The 13,956-nt window shown below is 50.6% G+C and overlaps 1 protein-coding gene across 4 annotated transcripts in view; it reads right to left on the bottom strand.

The window, feature by feature from the left end:
- The window catches only part of SNX29 (sorting nexin 29), a 499,743-nt gene that overhangs the window by 366,072 nt on the left and 119,715 nt on the right, over nt 1-13,956 (bottom strand). For all 4 annotated transcript variants that reach the window (XM_019468619.2, XM_053894354.1, XM_053894353.1 and 1 more), the window contains 2 exons: nt 11,693-11,756; nt 9,512-9,640 (listed from right to left, as the gene is read on the bottom strand). In XM_019468619.2, coding sequence (XP_019324164.1) covers nt 9,512-9,640; nt 11,693-11,756 — 193 coding nt within the window. The remainder of the gene's footprint in view (nt 1-9,511; nt 9,641-11,692; nt 11,757-13,956) is intronic.

Raw genomic sequence — 13,956 nt, 5'->3', positions numbered from 1 at the left:
AAGCCAGACAGACTTCCACACGGCCTCTGAAAGGGATGCCCACAGAAGTGAACAGCGTGAGGAAACCTGCATGATGGGATGCTAATTGCTTTTCAAAGCAGACCAACTTGCAGATTCAGAACGATCTGAATTATGTAAAATGAATACATACATAAGATGAATTGGGATAAAGGGGCTCATCAGTAATAAATAAAAGACATGAACGGTAATTGCGTCCAGAGGATTTTCTTCTTTAAACCTCTCTTAGTCTCAGACTTAAGGACTACAATTTGTACATTTTTATATTCTTGGGGGAGGGGGAGATCTCTAAACATAATTTGAAGTCTACAGAGAAACGCAAGAAAATGTTATTAAAAAATGCACGCACACACTGATGGTGGTAGAACCAGGTAAAAATCGTACTGAAATGGACTAAGTGGGGAGAACATCGTTAGGCTGGTGTCGGGAGATTTGGGATGCTCTTTTCCATTTCAGCATATGGTGCTTTTACAACTTAAAGGTGATTTAAAAAAAAAAAAACAAAAACATGGAAACCAGAGCTTTCTCAAGAACTCTCCAGCTGCCTAGTCACGGCAGAATCCTGCCCTGGCATCCCACCTGCATGCATCTGAACATGAAAGCATCCAATTCCACATCAAAGGAGCAAATCAAGCTGCAGGATGCTGGGCTCATGCTAAAAGCTCAAATGCAGATCCTTCAAAACCCACCAAAAGCAAACCTACACAGTATTCTCATCATTAGCTTAAAAATAAAAGCAAAAGCAAAATGGCAAATGGGAGTGGTAAATCTTTCTTGTAGTGGATCACAGTATTCTAGTTTTCAAACTGCAAACAAGAGGTGCCTGGGTGGCTCGGTCGGTTAAGCGTCCGACTTTGGCTCGGGTCATGATCTCACGGTTCATGAGTTCGAGCCCCGCGTCGAGCTCTGTGCTGCCAGCTCAGAGCCTGGAGCCTGCTTCGGATTCTGTGTCTCCTTCTGTCTCCCCCTGCCCCTCCCCAACCCCTGCTCTGTCTCTCTCTCTCTCTCTCAAAATTAAATAAACATTTAAAAAAAAAACCTGCAAACAAAACTAACTCCCTCTTTGGCACTGAAAGAAACAAAAAAAACAATCACAAGAGCCTTGAGCTTTCTACAAGCCCAGGTGGTTTCAGAGAACTACCCCTTTCACATCCCTACTGCTTAGAGTGTGGGTCAGGAACCCAAGGCATCAACGGCACCAGGAGCTTGTGAGAGACACCTGCTGACAGGCCCCACCCAGCCACGATCGCCATGGGCACTGGTGGAGACATTCGGGTTTGACGAAGACTGCTCTAAACCTCTACCAACACCAGCCACCTTGGCTACACCCTGGAATTACTTACTGGGGCAGGGTGGGTTTTGCTGCCAGCGATTTGGACGTAATTGGTCTGGAGGGGCAGCGTGGACAGGTTTTTCCTAGGGGACGGGGGGGAGCTCTGGGAGGGTTGGGTAGACACAGTTTTCAAAGCTCCCCCGGTGAATGTAATATACAGCCAAGTCTAAGCGAGGCATTTAGCACTTCAACCCCAAGAATTCTTTATTAGAAAGTTAGTTACATCTGAGCAACATCAGGCTAGATTAACTCCAGACAATGACTCTTTGCAAGCTTGGACGGAGGCATAATTTACTTCCACGAAAACACTAACGACCATGGCTGGCTTCTCCTAAGTACTTACTCAGGGTACTCACTGCGCTTAGCCCTCTTCATTCATTAGCTCTTGAATAGTATCTGTAAGAGTGAGAAGATTATCCCAGTTTTCTACATGAGAAGCATTAGGGGTACAATTACCACCCGAAATCACACAATACAAGTGGCCAAAGTACTTGCATGACCTTCAGACGGAGTTTCTCATTCACCTTACCCTACTCTTGACCTTGAGAAGGAGGGCTCCAATGCAAGACTTGCCCCAGACCATTACACTACTCTTCCCGCTAAGAAGGGCCAAGTCTACCGGAATACAAGCAAAAATGTCAGCCAAAAGGTTAAAATCTTTACATACATACGTATACATACATACACACATACATATGAAGATATCTAGATATCTATATATCTGCGCCTCCATTGTCACACCTACAGGTTACAGCCAGCTGCATCTGGTCTCTGACTCCAACCTTCACTGAATTTCAGAAGCATTAAACTTCAGGAAACCGGTTCCCCCTGACCATCTTGTCTCCAGCCCCGACGTGTGAGTATTCTACTCCTCCCTGCTCCACCCCATGCACTTAACTCTCCTTGGCTGCTCCGGAGTCATAAAGGACTGTCAGCCGCTGACAAGGGCTTGTGGAGAATGATGAAGAGCACACCTTATTCAGCTAATGCGACTCAGCCAAGTATAAGAACCAGCGACCTTGGGGAAAGCAAGCTTCGTGTTCAAGGGGAAGTGAGGGACAAGAGCACCAGAGTAGGCTGGCACACACAGAGGGGGCTCCACAGAGAATTCAGTGTGGTCATGGTCTAGTTCTTGGTGAAAGACTCTCAAGGACTCAAGCAAGTGAAAATGGACCAGAAGGCTCCTCAACACCCAGTTCTGATGGCACCTTTGCAAATGGCATTGGAATGCCTCCTAGAGGTAAGGACGTTGGTGTTTCTAAAGCCCCCCTGGTGACTATGATGGGCTGGCGGGGGGTGGGTGGGGGTGGGCAGAGACACCAGCAGTCCTGGTGGCCAAGGCAGCCCCACACCCTAGAGCAACCTACATCCCATTGTCCTTTCAACTGTCCTAGGACCCTTCACATGGGTGCAACGTTCATCTACAGTCTGAGTCTACAATTCATTTCACATACACACAACATACTAGTTTTTACCCAAGAATCCACCCACGTACACTCTGCTCTGTCATTTTCTGTTCTTATCAAGAATGCCTGGTGATCTTCTTCCTGTACTGCCTTTAAAACCAAATTCATGCATTGTACGTAGGTGCAAGCACTTCACCGCATCATGTTCTCCATCAAAGCCATGCCCGGCCAATAATATATTGAAATCTACCTTTTATTACATGTTACTTTCCTCAGCTTTCTCCTTCATAGATGTTAGGGAGTTATACTCAATTTTAAATAATTAGCTCCAATCCATAGGTTATTGTAACTGTGCATTTCATTGCAGTAAAGGGGACCTTATCAAAAATTTTTTCCCAAATATTTATTTTAAAAAAAGAATAGAGATTCTTCTAGAGCCTGAGAACCCCAAGTCGACAAGATTCGGTGACTGCTGACGAGGTCAAATTATCACTGGACATTAAGATCCAACCAAGGAAAGACAGAAAAGAGGACGTAGGACCTGCGTGTGACCTTCTCAACGCTGACTGTTGGACTCTTGGGATTAAAAACATCATCAGTGTGGGTAGGGCGTCACCTGTAAGATGAGCACTGGGTGTTGTATGTAAGTGACGAATCACTGAATCCTACTCCCAAAACGACTATCGCGCTGTATGTTAACTAGAATTAAAATAAAGACTTGCTAAGACAAAACAAAACCATCAATGCCTTCAGAAGGACGTTGAAGACACGTTCTGTCCTTTTCCACAAAAAGCATACTCATGTCATTTTTCTAATTTAACAACGAGAAAAAGGCAGAGACAGACTTAGGGCAGAAACAGATTTAAAGCCTTCATAGAAAGCCAATCAAAGTCTCCCAGGGGACAGCGAGTGGAATGATAGGATCGAGGCTCCCAGGATCCTCATCCAGCCTTCCCTTACAGATGGTGTAGTACAGTTCTGGCCCACCAACAGGACACTGTCACAGCAGGCAACTACTCAGCAGCCCCACAGAGACCAATAAAGGGACGCTGGGCACACGGGGCGGCAAAAATCACACCGGGAGGAGCTGAAGGTCAAGTGAAGGCCAGTGAGAGGCCAAAGGCTCTGAGGTACTCACTGCAGGGAGAAGCTGGGATAAGGGAAGAACCCGCAAGCTCTTGTTCTAGCCTCGGCATCTGTAGCCACCCACGGCCAATGCGCCAGCTAAGAAGAAATCAGGGACCACGTAGTGAGCGTTTACAAGGAGCCTGGAGCTCTGCTCAGGGCTTGAGGAGCAAAAAAGCTCATGTCCTTGTCCCCACCAGCTTAGGCCAAAGTGCAACAGACAGGATTTATCTGCCAGTCACCACATGGCAGTCAACCACGGCCTTCTGCTCGCTGCTGCCCACAACAGGCCCAGTGGAGTCGAAGATGTTCTACCTGGACATCAGGACAGAGTCTCTTCTCTTCAGATCCAGCACGAGGCTTGGCGTTAGCAGAGGCCCTCTTTACTGCTACGTGCCAAGGCCCTGCCCAAGAACACTAACAGAGAGGACACAGGGCCAAGGGCAGAGCGAGGACCTCCCGAGAGAACCCAGGTCCTGAAGAGAGGGACCGGCCACATCAACATAAAATTGCCCTGTTGATCCAAGCTAATTTGGTTTGGGTTCCTACAGCCAAAAGCTTAGTGACATTGGCTAAGATTATCACGCATCAGTTCACAGACAGGGAAAGGGAGACGTGAGAATGTGCGAGGTGGCCCAGCCAGGGGAAGGGTCGCTGCGCTGCTTCCCCAGCCAAGGGTCAGACACAGCCCTGGCACGCCAGCCATCACTACGACACATCACACAGCGTCCTGCTTTTCGTCCTCCCACGGGAGGCAGGGAGAGGACCCAGGCACACCCACCACCTCTTCCGTTTTCAACAGACGAGGAACCAGAGGCTCAGAAGTGTAAAGGGAATGGCTCCATCACACAACCAGCAACACGTTCTTGTTCGCACACCAAACGTCCTGAACAGGAGGTAAAGGTGTGACCAAGAGTAATAGTGGGGCTGGTGCTGACGGAACACAGGAAGACAAGGCCTTGAGCAGGGCTCCGTCAACCCACCGGGTTCCCCTCAGGACATGGCCTTCACAGTCATGACCAGATGCGCGTCTCTTCACGGACCTGACAGGTTCATGGTTAAGGCAGCGATTTTACTTAGGTATGGAGGAAACACAACTCACTCCAATCCGCTATTATCCAAAAAAAAAGAAGCCTGGTCAGATAGGACTTGGGATTGTTAACACAGAAGACCAGTTACAAAGAGGCCCAAGTAACAGAAGGAATGTATTAGTTCATGTAACTGCCAAGTCCAGAAGAACAACAGCTTCAGGAAAGGCTGGATCCAGGAGCTCGAGGTCTATCATTAGAACCTGCCAGGTTGTCTCCATTTTTCACTGTGTTGTTGCCATTTGGGGTCAGGATCTTCCCACACAGCAGCAAAGACTGCACCCAACAACTCCTGGCTTATAGTATAACCTTCTCAAGAAGGCCCTCAAGAAGACCTCATCAATCTGGCTACATGACCTTCTGTGAGCCAATCACAGTGACCAGGAAATAGAACAAGCCGGCTGTCCAGGCCTGGTCCACCTACCCTGCTCTGGAACCCAGCTGGGCAGTGGCAGGGTCGTTTCCACAGAATCACACACAACGGGAACGAAGAACCACACCCACCAAGAAAGACTGGGATAGGGTCTACCCCAGGGGGTGAAAGAATCCTGGTAGGCATGGAGGGCAGCCTCCAAACTGACCCCCAACGATCCCTGCCTCGTGGTCATCACATTCATGTGTAGACTCCTCCCACACTCAACCAGGGTTGATCTTTGTGACCACAGAGAACAGTGAACCTGATAGGGTCTCACTCCCAACATTAGGTTGCAAGAGACACCGTGGCTTCCGGGTGGGGGAGGTGCTCTCGCTCTCTGCTCACTCACCCCGGGAAGCCAGCTGCTGTGTTGTGAGCAGTTCTACTTGAGAGGCCCTTGTGGCAGGAACACAGGCCTCTCACCAGCGGCCACACGAGTGAGCTCGGAAGCGGGCCCTCGAGTCCCAGCCAAGCCATCAGAGGACTGCAGCCTTGTGACCGACTCTGACGGACCACCTCCCAGCTGAGCCATTCGCAGATTCCCAACCCACGAGAATTGTAGAGGACCCTGGTTTTGCGTTTTAAACGGCCAAGCTTAGAAATAATTTTTTACACAGCAAAAGCTACCTAATAAAATGAGCCTAAACAGACAACAGGCCAGCAATCGTCCAACAACCCAGGTCACTTGCTTCTCTCCCAGGCAGTTCTCACGGAAAGGTCTTCTTCCTGTGAACACCTGTCTCATCACTTGAGTGTTCTTAATTCAGTAGGAAGGGAGGCAATCATTTAGGGAAGGAGATTCACATGCCCTGACGTGCTGCTGACGGTAAATACGTCCACCTCAGCACTGAGCAGCGGCTTGGGGCCCTAAAAGCACTGGGCTGGTTTAATGACCTTGTTCTTGGCTGAGCCACGACGGCACCAAGGAAAGCCATTAATTTTGAGCAAAAAGGAATGTGATAAAATGCTGGATTTGTTCTGGGGTTTTTCACTTGTGCAACCACACTCAAAGCCAGTAAAACACACATCCACACGAACACCCTGAGTACTCCAATATACACAGCAGAAATAATTTCACTTCTTAGGGTCTGAAAGAGCCTAGCATTTAATTCTTTCTGCACCACTGCCATTAAAATTTAGGTTTTGATTAGGTAAGGTTTCTTAGTAATGTAATTATTGTACTAAAGAAAAATGATGGTAACATTTACTGAGCATTTATGAGGCACATTTACTGAGCCGACATATGGGTTCTCATTTAATCCTGCAACAACGGTGAGGTACGGGATTTTCTTATCCTCATCTGACAGCTAAGAAAACAAAGAATTTAAGGAGCACCTGGGTGGCTCAGTCAGTTATGAGTTTGACCTTGAAGGGAGTCTGGGTGACTCAGTAAAGCATCCGACTTCCGATCAGGTCACCATCAGGTGGTTTGTGGGTTTGGGCCCCACGTCGGGCTCTGTGCTGACGGCTCAGAGCCTGGAGCCTGCTTCGGATTCTGTGACTCCCTCTCTGTCTGCTCCTCCCCCACTCACTCACTCACTCTCTCTCTCTCTCAAAGATAAATAAACATAAAAAATGAAGTTTGACTCTTGAATTCAGCTCAAGTGATGATCCCAGGACTATAGGATTGAACCCCATGTTGGGCTCTGCACTGAGCATGGAACCTGCTTAAGATCCTCCCTTCCTCTCTCCTTCCCTTCCTTCCATTCACACCCTCTCTTTTAAAAAAAAAAAAAAAAAATTTAGTGTTTATTTATTTCCGAGGCAGAGAGAGACAGAGCATGAGTGGGGGAGGGGCAGAGGGAGAGGGAGACACAGAACCCAAAGCAGGCTCCGGGCTCCGAGCCGTCAGCAGAGAGCCCGATGCAGGGCTTGAACTCACGAACCATGAGATCATGACCTGAGCAGAAGTCGGTCGCTCAACCGACTGAGCCACCCAGGTGCCCCCACTCACACCCTCTCTTAAGTGAGGGGAAAAAAAAAAAAAGCTTTTCTTTTCCACTCATGGGCTAAAATTCTCCCCAGAATTATCAGGTCCTGAAACACACTTACTGTAAAATACACCTAACTGCTTGTGTCTAGGGCCTCACGTCCTTTCAAGTACAATCATTTTGTCCTTTCTGTTGCATACGACCATCCTAGTTCGTAAACGAGAAAATGCACACTCATTCCCACTAAGAAATCACCCAGAAACACACAATCTGCAAGTGAAGCAGCGGGGACTCCAGGCTAAGCCGACTCCTAGCACAATCCAAGAACGACCGAGAACAGAAGTCTGTCTGTGGCTCAGAACCAGAGTCTCTACAGACGCCAACCTTTACTGTAAGCAAACACAATGATACCACGGTTTCCTGGCGTGGCCAGGCTAAATGGTGGTCCAGGGGAGAAAACCTAGGACTGTATTCATCATAGTCCTTTAACTGTCGGATGCTCTTGAGAGGTCACCGTCAAACACGAAGACGTTCTAATTAAAGTTAGATACGGGATCATGGCACCACCTCTCGAGGACATGTATGTAACAACTCCATTAGTGCCACATCACCCAGCAGCACCAGGGCAGTAAATGCTGCTATCGGTTACAGAGCTCTGGACTCCCCTACATACCCAGACAACCCCACCTCCTGGTCTTATTTTTAATGTTTATCTATTTTGAGAGAGAGACAGAGAGAGCGCGCACGCACAAGCAGGGAAGGGGCAGAGAGAGCATGGGGAGAGAGAACCCCGAGCAGGCTCTGGGCTGTCAGGGCAGAGCCCGATGCAGGGCTCAAATTCAGGAACCGAACATGATCCGGAACTGAAATCAAGAGTCGGACGCTCAACCGACTGACCCATCCACGTGCCCCTGGTCTTATTTTAAAGTAGCTTTAAAGAACCACCAATGAACTGCTTATCTTACCTACAAAAGGAAACAAACCCAAACTCAAATGTCCAACAAATGGGAGTTATTTTAACGTGGGACATTAACTCAATGAAAGGCCACATCCGGGCATGTAAGTCATTAACATGAAATGGAAGTGGTTCAGAGAAGCAGACTGACAAAGGACAGGCTACAGACCTCAAGTGGAGTACCTAACGATCTTTGGCACGTGAACAAATTCAGGAAAATCCACATTTTTATCCGACTGGAGATTATGAGTTTTCTTTAATAAAATATAAACTAAATCACAGCCAAGGAAATAAAATGGCTCTTTAACAAGAAGACGCTTAACCTTACTCTTCATTAGGAAAACGCAGACGAAAATTCTGTCAGGGCCACTTTTTCCCGGTGATGCCGTCGGGGACCCACAGGGGGGACGCGGCCCCTTCGGGCCCAGACGGGCGGGAGCAGGCCTCTTGGCTGCTGTTCCAGGGTACACGTTGGCCCAGCCTCCGAGGAGAGGGGAGAGGTGCCCTCCACTCACCTTAGAAAACTACGGCACTTGGACCCAGCAATTCCACTTCTGGCAGTTTTTCCAATAAATATAGTCATAGGAGAATCAAGTCACAAACGCAAATCGCTGTGGCATTACTACAAACACCGTTATCAGCAAAGGGTCACAAACCACCTCCAAGGGCTGGCAGTCGGCACGCGGGTCGGATGAACTGTGGCGCAGACCGAGAAACGTCACGAGCTTTCACGCAGCCGGCAGGCCCCCGTGCACCCACACAGAACAAGCTCCATGAGGCCAGGTGAGTGCACTGTACAATACACGACCACTTCTCTCTCATGAAGGGGGAAGGGGGGAGGGGGGAGGGAGGAGGGGGGAGGGAGGAGGGAGGAGGGAGGAGGGAGGAGGGAGGAGGGAGGAGGGAGGAGGGAGGAGGAGGTGAAAAGAAGAAACGAAGTGGCCACATGGAGCTAAGGAGCGTCCCCAGAATCGCTCCCACGGCCCGCCTGCAGGGGGCCAGCGGGGCAGCTGGGGATCACTTAGCCCTACCTACTGCCCCTCGTGTTTTGAACCGTGGGCACACACATCATTCGGTACTTATTCAAAAAGCTACATGAAGGTTTCAAACGCATTGACTTCCGTTGGTTTCTTTCTTCCTTTTTTTTTTTTTTTTCCATTCCAAGCGCCAGTGAAGGCCGGGCCTGGGTTCTTACCCGGCCACCGCCCACGCCCGCCTCTCGGGCCCTCCGCCCCCCTACCTTGCCAGCGCCTGGACCTTCGTGACGTGCCGCTCTTCCTGCTCGGCCACCTTCTTTTTCAACGCGTCGACCTCCTGCCGGAGCGCAGCGGAATGCTCCATCTCACCGTCGAGCAGGTTCCGCAAAGACCTGGGAAGAGGGGGCCAGATCCGTTCAGATGCCGTCGGCAGAGTCCACTGGTCCAGAACACAGTTGTTTACGCAAGTCCTAACCCCTCCGTTTTCTCCAGGGGCCCCCGCAAGCTGGAATCTCGCGTCAGGGTATTTACAGAGATCCCAAACTCGGCTTAAGGGCCTCAGAGTAAGGAGGAGGATGTGGCCCGGGATCCATGCCCCCGACAGCCCATAGGAGGGGCTCATCAAGGGGAGACAAGGAGTTCAGAGAATCCCAGGCAAGCCCCTTTCAAGGCATCCCACCCAAAGGGGCGGCACGTTAAGGGAGACCATTTTGTGACAGTCACCCCAGAAAAGAGACAGGAGCGGGTACCAGGACAGGCCACACACGTCCTCTGAGACGTCCGTGAGGAATACCGACAGAGGCCCAGCCTCAACTCCAAAGCTGCCCCAACGTGCGCTATAACCCTGCCCCCCCCTGCCATCTCCAGGTGAAAACGACAGATACGACGTTCTGTGGAGCGGTCTACTTAGACATCGCGTGGATCCCGTTTCACACTATGTCTGGGAGCTCGCCCTCCAAAATACGTCCATTTGTTGGTCACCCTTGGTCTTGCAAAGCAAACAAGACGGCACCTCTTCCCGAAATAACCACAGGTTGCCGCCGAGGAGTGAGCCATACATGGTTCTGATGGTCTCGGGGACCTCAAACGGCTTTTTCTGGCAAACATAAACTGACTTTGGGGCACCTACTATCCTAAAACTGTACACAGGCCAGCCGATACCAGGATAGATGCACAGGGGTGGCGGTGAGCTTGGCACGCACCCAGCCCTGTCGCTCATTCAACTCTGAGGCCTGTGTTCCTTCAGGGTTTTGAGAAAATTCCCTTCCTGGGCCCGGAACCCCCAACACAAACATGGTGCGGTTTTGGTTTTTGTTTTCTGGAAAGGAGAAATTAACAGACAGGGACTATCTTTCTTCATAAGGTAAGACAAAACCTACGGCTTCTTGCAAGAGAACAGTTCCAGCTGCAGCAAGGAAAAACAATGCTCTAATGTCTACAAGCCCCTCCTTTTAAAGCCCCTCCTTATTTTAGTTGGAAAATCGTGCTATCTGAAGATCTCTTTTTTAAAAAATTATCTTTTGTTTTTAGAAATCATGCTTGTTTGCTTTTATGGGTTTCCATACAGGATGGGGAAGAAGCTTGGGAAGCAGGGCCCAAGAGGAGGTTTAAAAAGGACAATTGTGATGGGTTGGCACCACGGACACCGAATTCCTACCCTGAGGGAAAGAGTGAGAAAGCCCCAGGAACCCGCACGTGCAGGCTCACGTGGGCACCTGCCCAAACCCCCCAGGACGCAGCACCGTCGGGCTCACAGAAGCCTCACCGACAACTGCGGGCAAATCCTTCCACCCACCGCCCCGTAGCCAAGACAAGGTCCTGGCGGTTGAGAAGTTCACGTTCAAGGCAGCCGGGTGGCAACAATGTGGCCATCTACCATTGGTTTCAACGGGAAACCACACACGAACAGAGCCCTGCACCTTTGTCCATCTGCAGGCGGCCTGCCCTGGGTACCCCCGATGCGAGAAAACTAAGTGTCTGAATGCTTGGAACACGGGACGATAGGCTCTCAGTTCGAAGATCACTCCAAAGACTGCTCTGGGCGGCGGGGGGAAGGAGGAAGACTGGAGGTATCTTTTCGAGGAGGGGAGAACGTTCTCAAGCGGACCTTGGTGATGGCTGCGTATGTCCACAAACACCGAAAACCACTGAACTGTACCCTTTAAGTGGGTCGATGATGTAATGTGTGAATTGTATCCCAGAGGCTCTTTTACAAGAGAAATTTTTTAAAAGACTGCTTTACCAAATTCTTAGTTTGTTCCAAGGTAGAGCCCGGATTGTAAGGTTTTCATCCCCTGCCAACAGTAAAGTGGCTCGTCTCACACTAAAAGGAACCACCGATCACAATTCTGTCAACCAAGCACTCTTCCCTCCGTCTGGGACCCCCCACGTTCCTGAGGTGGGACGTCGGAGAGACGACCCTCCAGGCCTGACGGTCAGGCTACCTGTTCTCTTCCTCCAGCTCGTCTTTCCGGGTCATCATGGCCACGATGGCTTGGCGCAGTTCATCTGAGGGAAGAAAGCACGGTTGAGATTAACCAGCAGACCCCGCGTGTTACAGCCGTCCCCTCACAGACATGCATCGAGTGCTATTGAGGGCAAGCTGTCTAGACGAGCTCCCCTTTTCCCTTTCAAGATTAATTCCTGTACAGTCTGCAAGACCCAACGGGCCCAAGCTGATCACTTCTCAGCCCCATGAAAACGGGAGGGCGGGGCCGCACGAGGAGCGTGGAGGGCTCCCCTCGGTCAGCTGCTGTGGGACGAGACGGCCTGGCAGCTCCTAAACGCTGTTCCGAGTCCCTGTTACCGGACAACATCTGCTCTGAACAAGGATCCCCTCCACCCCCAGTTACAACTGTTTATCAACAGAGGAGAAAGAGCCGATTGAGAGACATAGGGCTCCACGCAGACCTACAAATACTTACCCGAGTTTACGAAGAGATCTGGTCTAGTCCTACACGGCTCTCTATAGTTCGTACACAGGCGACAGTGAAAAGGGGTTGCCTGTCCAGTGCACAGTCCGTAATTATTTATAGGGGCTACTCTTCTGGACACCTTCAACTTAAGAAAGCATGGCTAGAAAACCATGCTTTTAGATTAGCATCCGAGTTTCTGATCTGCAAACGTAACTGTTGTCTCAACCCATCCTCATGTGAAAGACGTCGTTCACCTATCACTCAGATCTCAAGACCCAGACCTTCTGGATTTGTTTTGTTTTCAACCCCTGACAAACCTTGTGAATGGTTTCCCCCCTTGGGACTGGCTGCTAGAAAGCTCCCAGCCAAAACTGCCCATCTGGGAAGTGCTCACATCGTGTGGCAACCACAATGTGCCCTAACCCTCCCCCGCCCATCTTCTGCAACCTGTATCTCCACCTCGGGCCAAAGTACTCACAACCTGTGGCATGTTGCAAAGGCTATCTTAAGACGCTACTTCAAATCCTCTTTTGGAAAGAGACAGGAGTTTTGGTTTCTTCCTTTTAGTTAAAATTGAAATCCTTCGACTTGCCAAGCTCTAGTTCAGGGCCCTTGGCACTATCTCATTTAATTCTTTATGCACATCTAAGAAATGCACGTCACCATCCCAGCTCCCGGGGTATGAAGAAACTGCAGGAGTGGAAAGAGAAGTAAGGGGGGGGGGGGAGACCAACAGGTGGGTCCTCTGGGTCCCCTCATACTCAGAATGCCCAGGGAGAAAGACGCCCGCCAAAGACCCCGAGGCAAGAAATGGAGCCACAGGACTAATGCTGTCCTCAGGCTGCAGGAGGGAAAAGGATATTCCACGGTCCGGGACTCAGGGCAAGAAAAGGAAGGAAAGGTATTAGAGAGGCTCCTCCTCAGCCTCTAGAGGCTGCTCCATTTGGATGAGGTGGCAACAAAGAAAGAGACCGTCCTGTCTCTAAAAGCAGAGCAGTCCCCTGGGCACCACATGGACACAAGTAGGCGGTCATCACCCTGACTCCCCCATCAAGCTTCTGACGGTACGAAACCTGTGCATTGTGCAGGGACAAAGTGGACCCTGTGAGGTGCCAGTGAGGAGGGAGGTCTGAGGTGTGTCCCTGTCCTGGGTCACTGAGGGGTCAGTGTGGAAGACCCCAAACAATCACTGGGTCGACACGTAGGCACTGAGCCCGTACAAGGTACAAGCACTCTTCTTGGTGAAGGGCAAGTGACCAGAACAGACCCACGTCTCTGCCTGCAGGAGGCCTCCTCTCTAGCAGGGGAGACAATCCAGCCAACAGGCACACGGCACCGAGAGGGTGGTCAGGGATGCCAAGAGGAAAGGAAAGCAAGGCCAAGGGCAAACGAGGGGACAGCGGTGTCACTGCACACGAAGTGCTCTGGAAAGGCCCTTCCGAGCAGAGCCGGCCGCGCTGCTACGTGGAGGAAAAACATGCCACATGGCAAAGAGCACATGCAAAGGCCCGGAGACCGGTGTGAGCTTGGTCACTGGGCCAGGGGGGCGGGGGCACTCCTCCAGGGGACGGGGGTGGGGAGACGGAAGAAGCAGCACACCAGGAGGGCCGAAAACAGCAGACAGAGACCCTGCCAGAGTCCGGGGGCATGGAGGGAAGATGCAGCACGCCCCCCTGAGTTCTAGAAACTTCCCTTCTGGAGGGCTGGATGAGAATGCCAGCACCCCCGGCAAAGCATTTCAGACCCACGACCTCACCAGGGCCACAGAGCAACTGCATGGGTCCCTATCTTCC

The sequence above is a fragment of the Panthera pardus genome, unplaced genomic scaffold, assembly GCF_024362965.1.
Source record: "Panthera pardus isolate Hobbes unplaced genomic scaffold, ASM2436296v1 HiC_scaffold_5, whole genome shotgun sequence".
NCBI lineage: Eukaryota > Metazoa > Chordata > Mammalia > Carnivora > Felidae > Panthera > Panthera pardus.
This window is presented reverse-complemented; position numbering and strand designations above follow the sequence as displayed.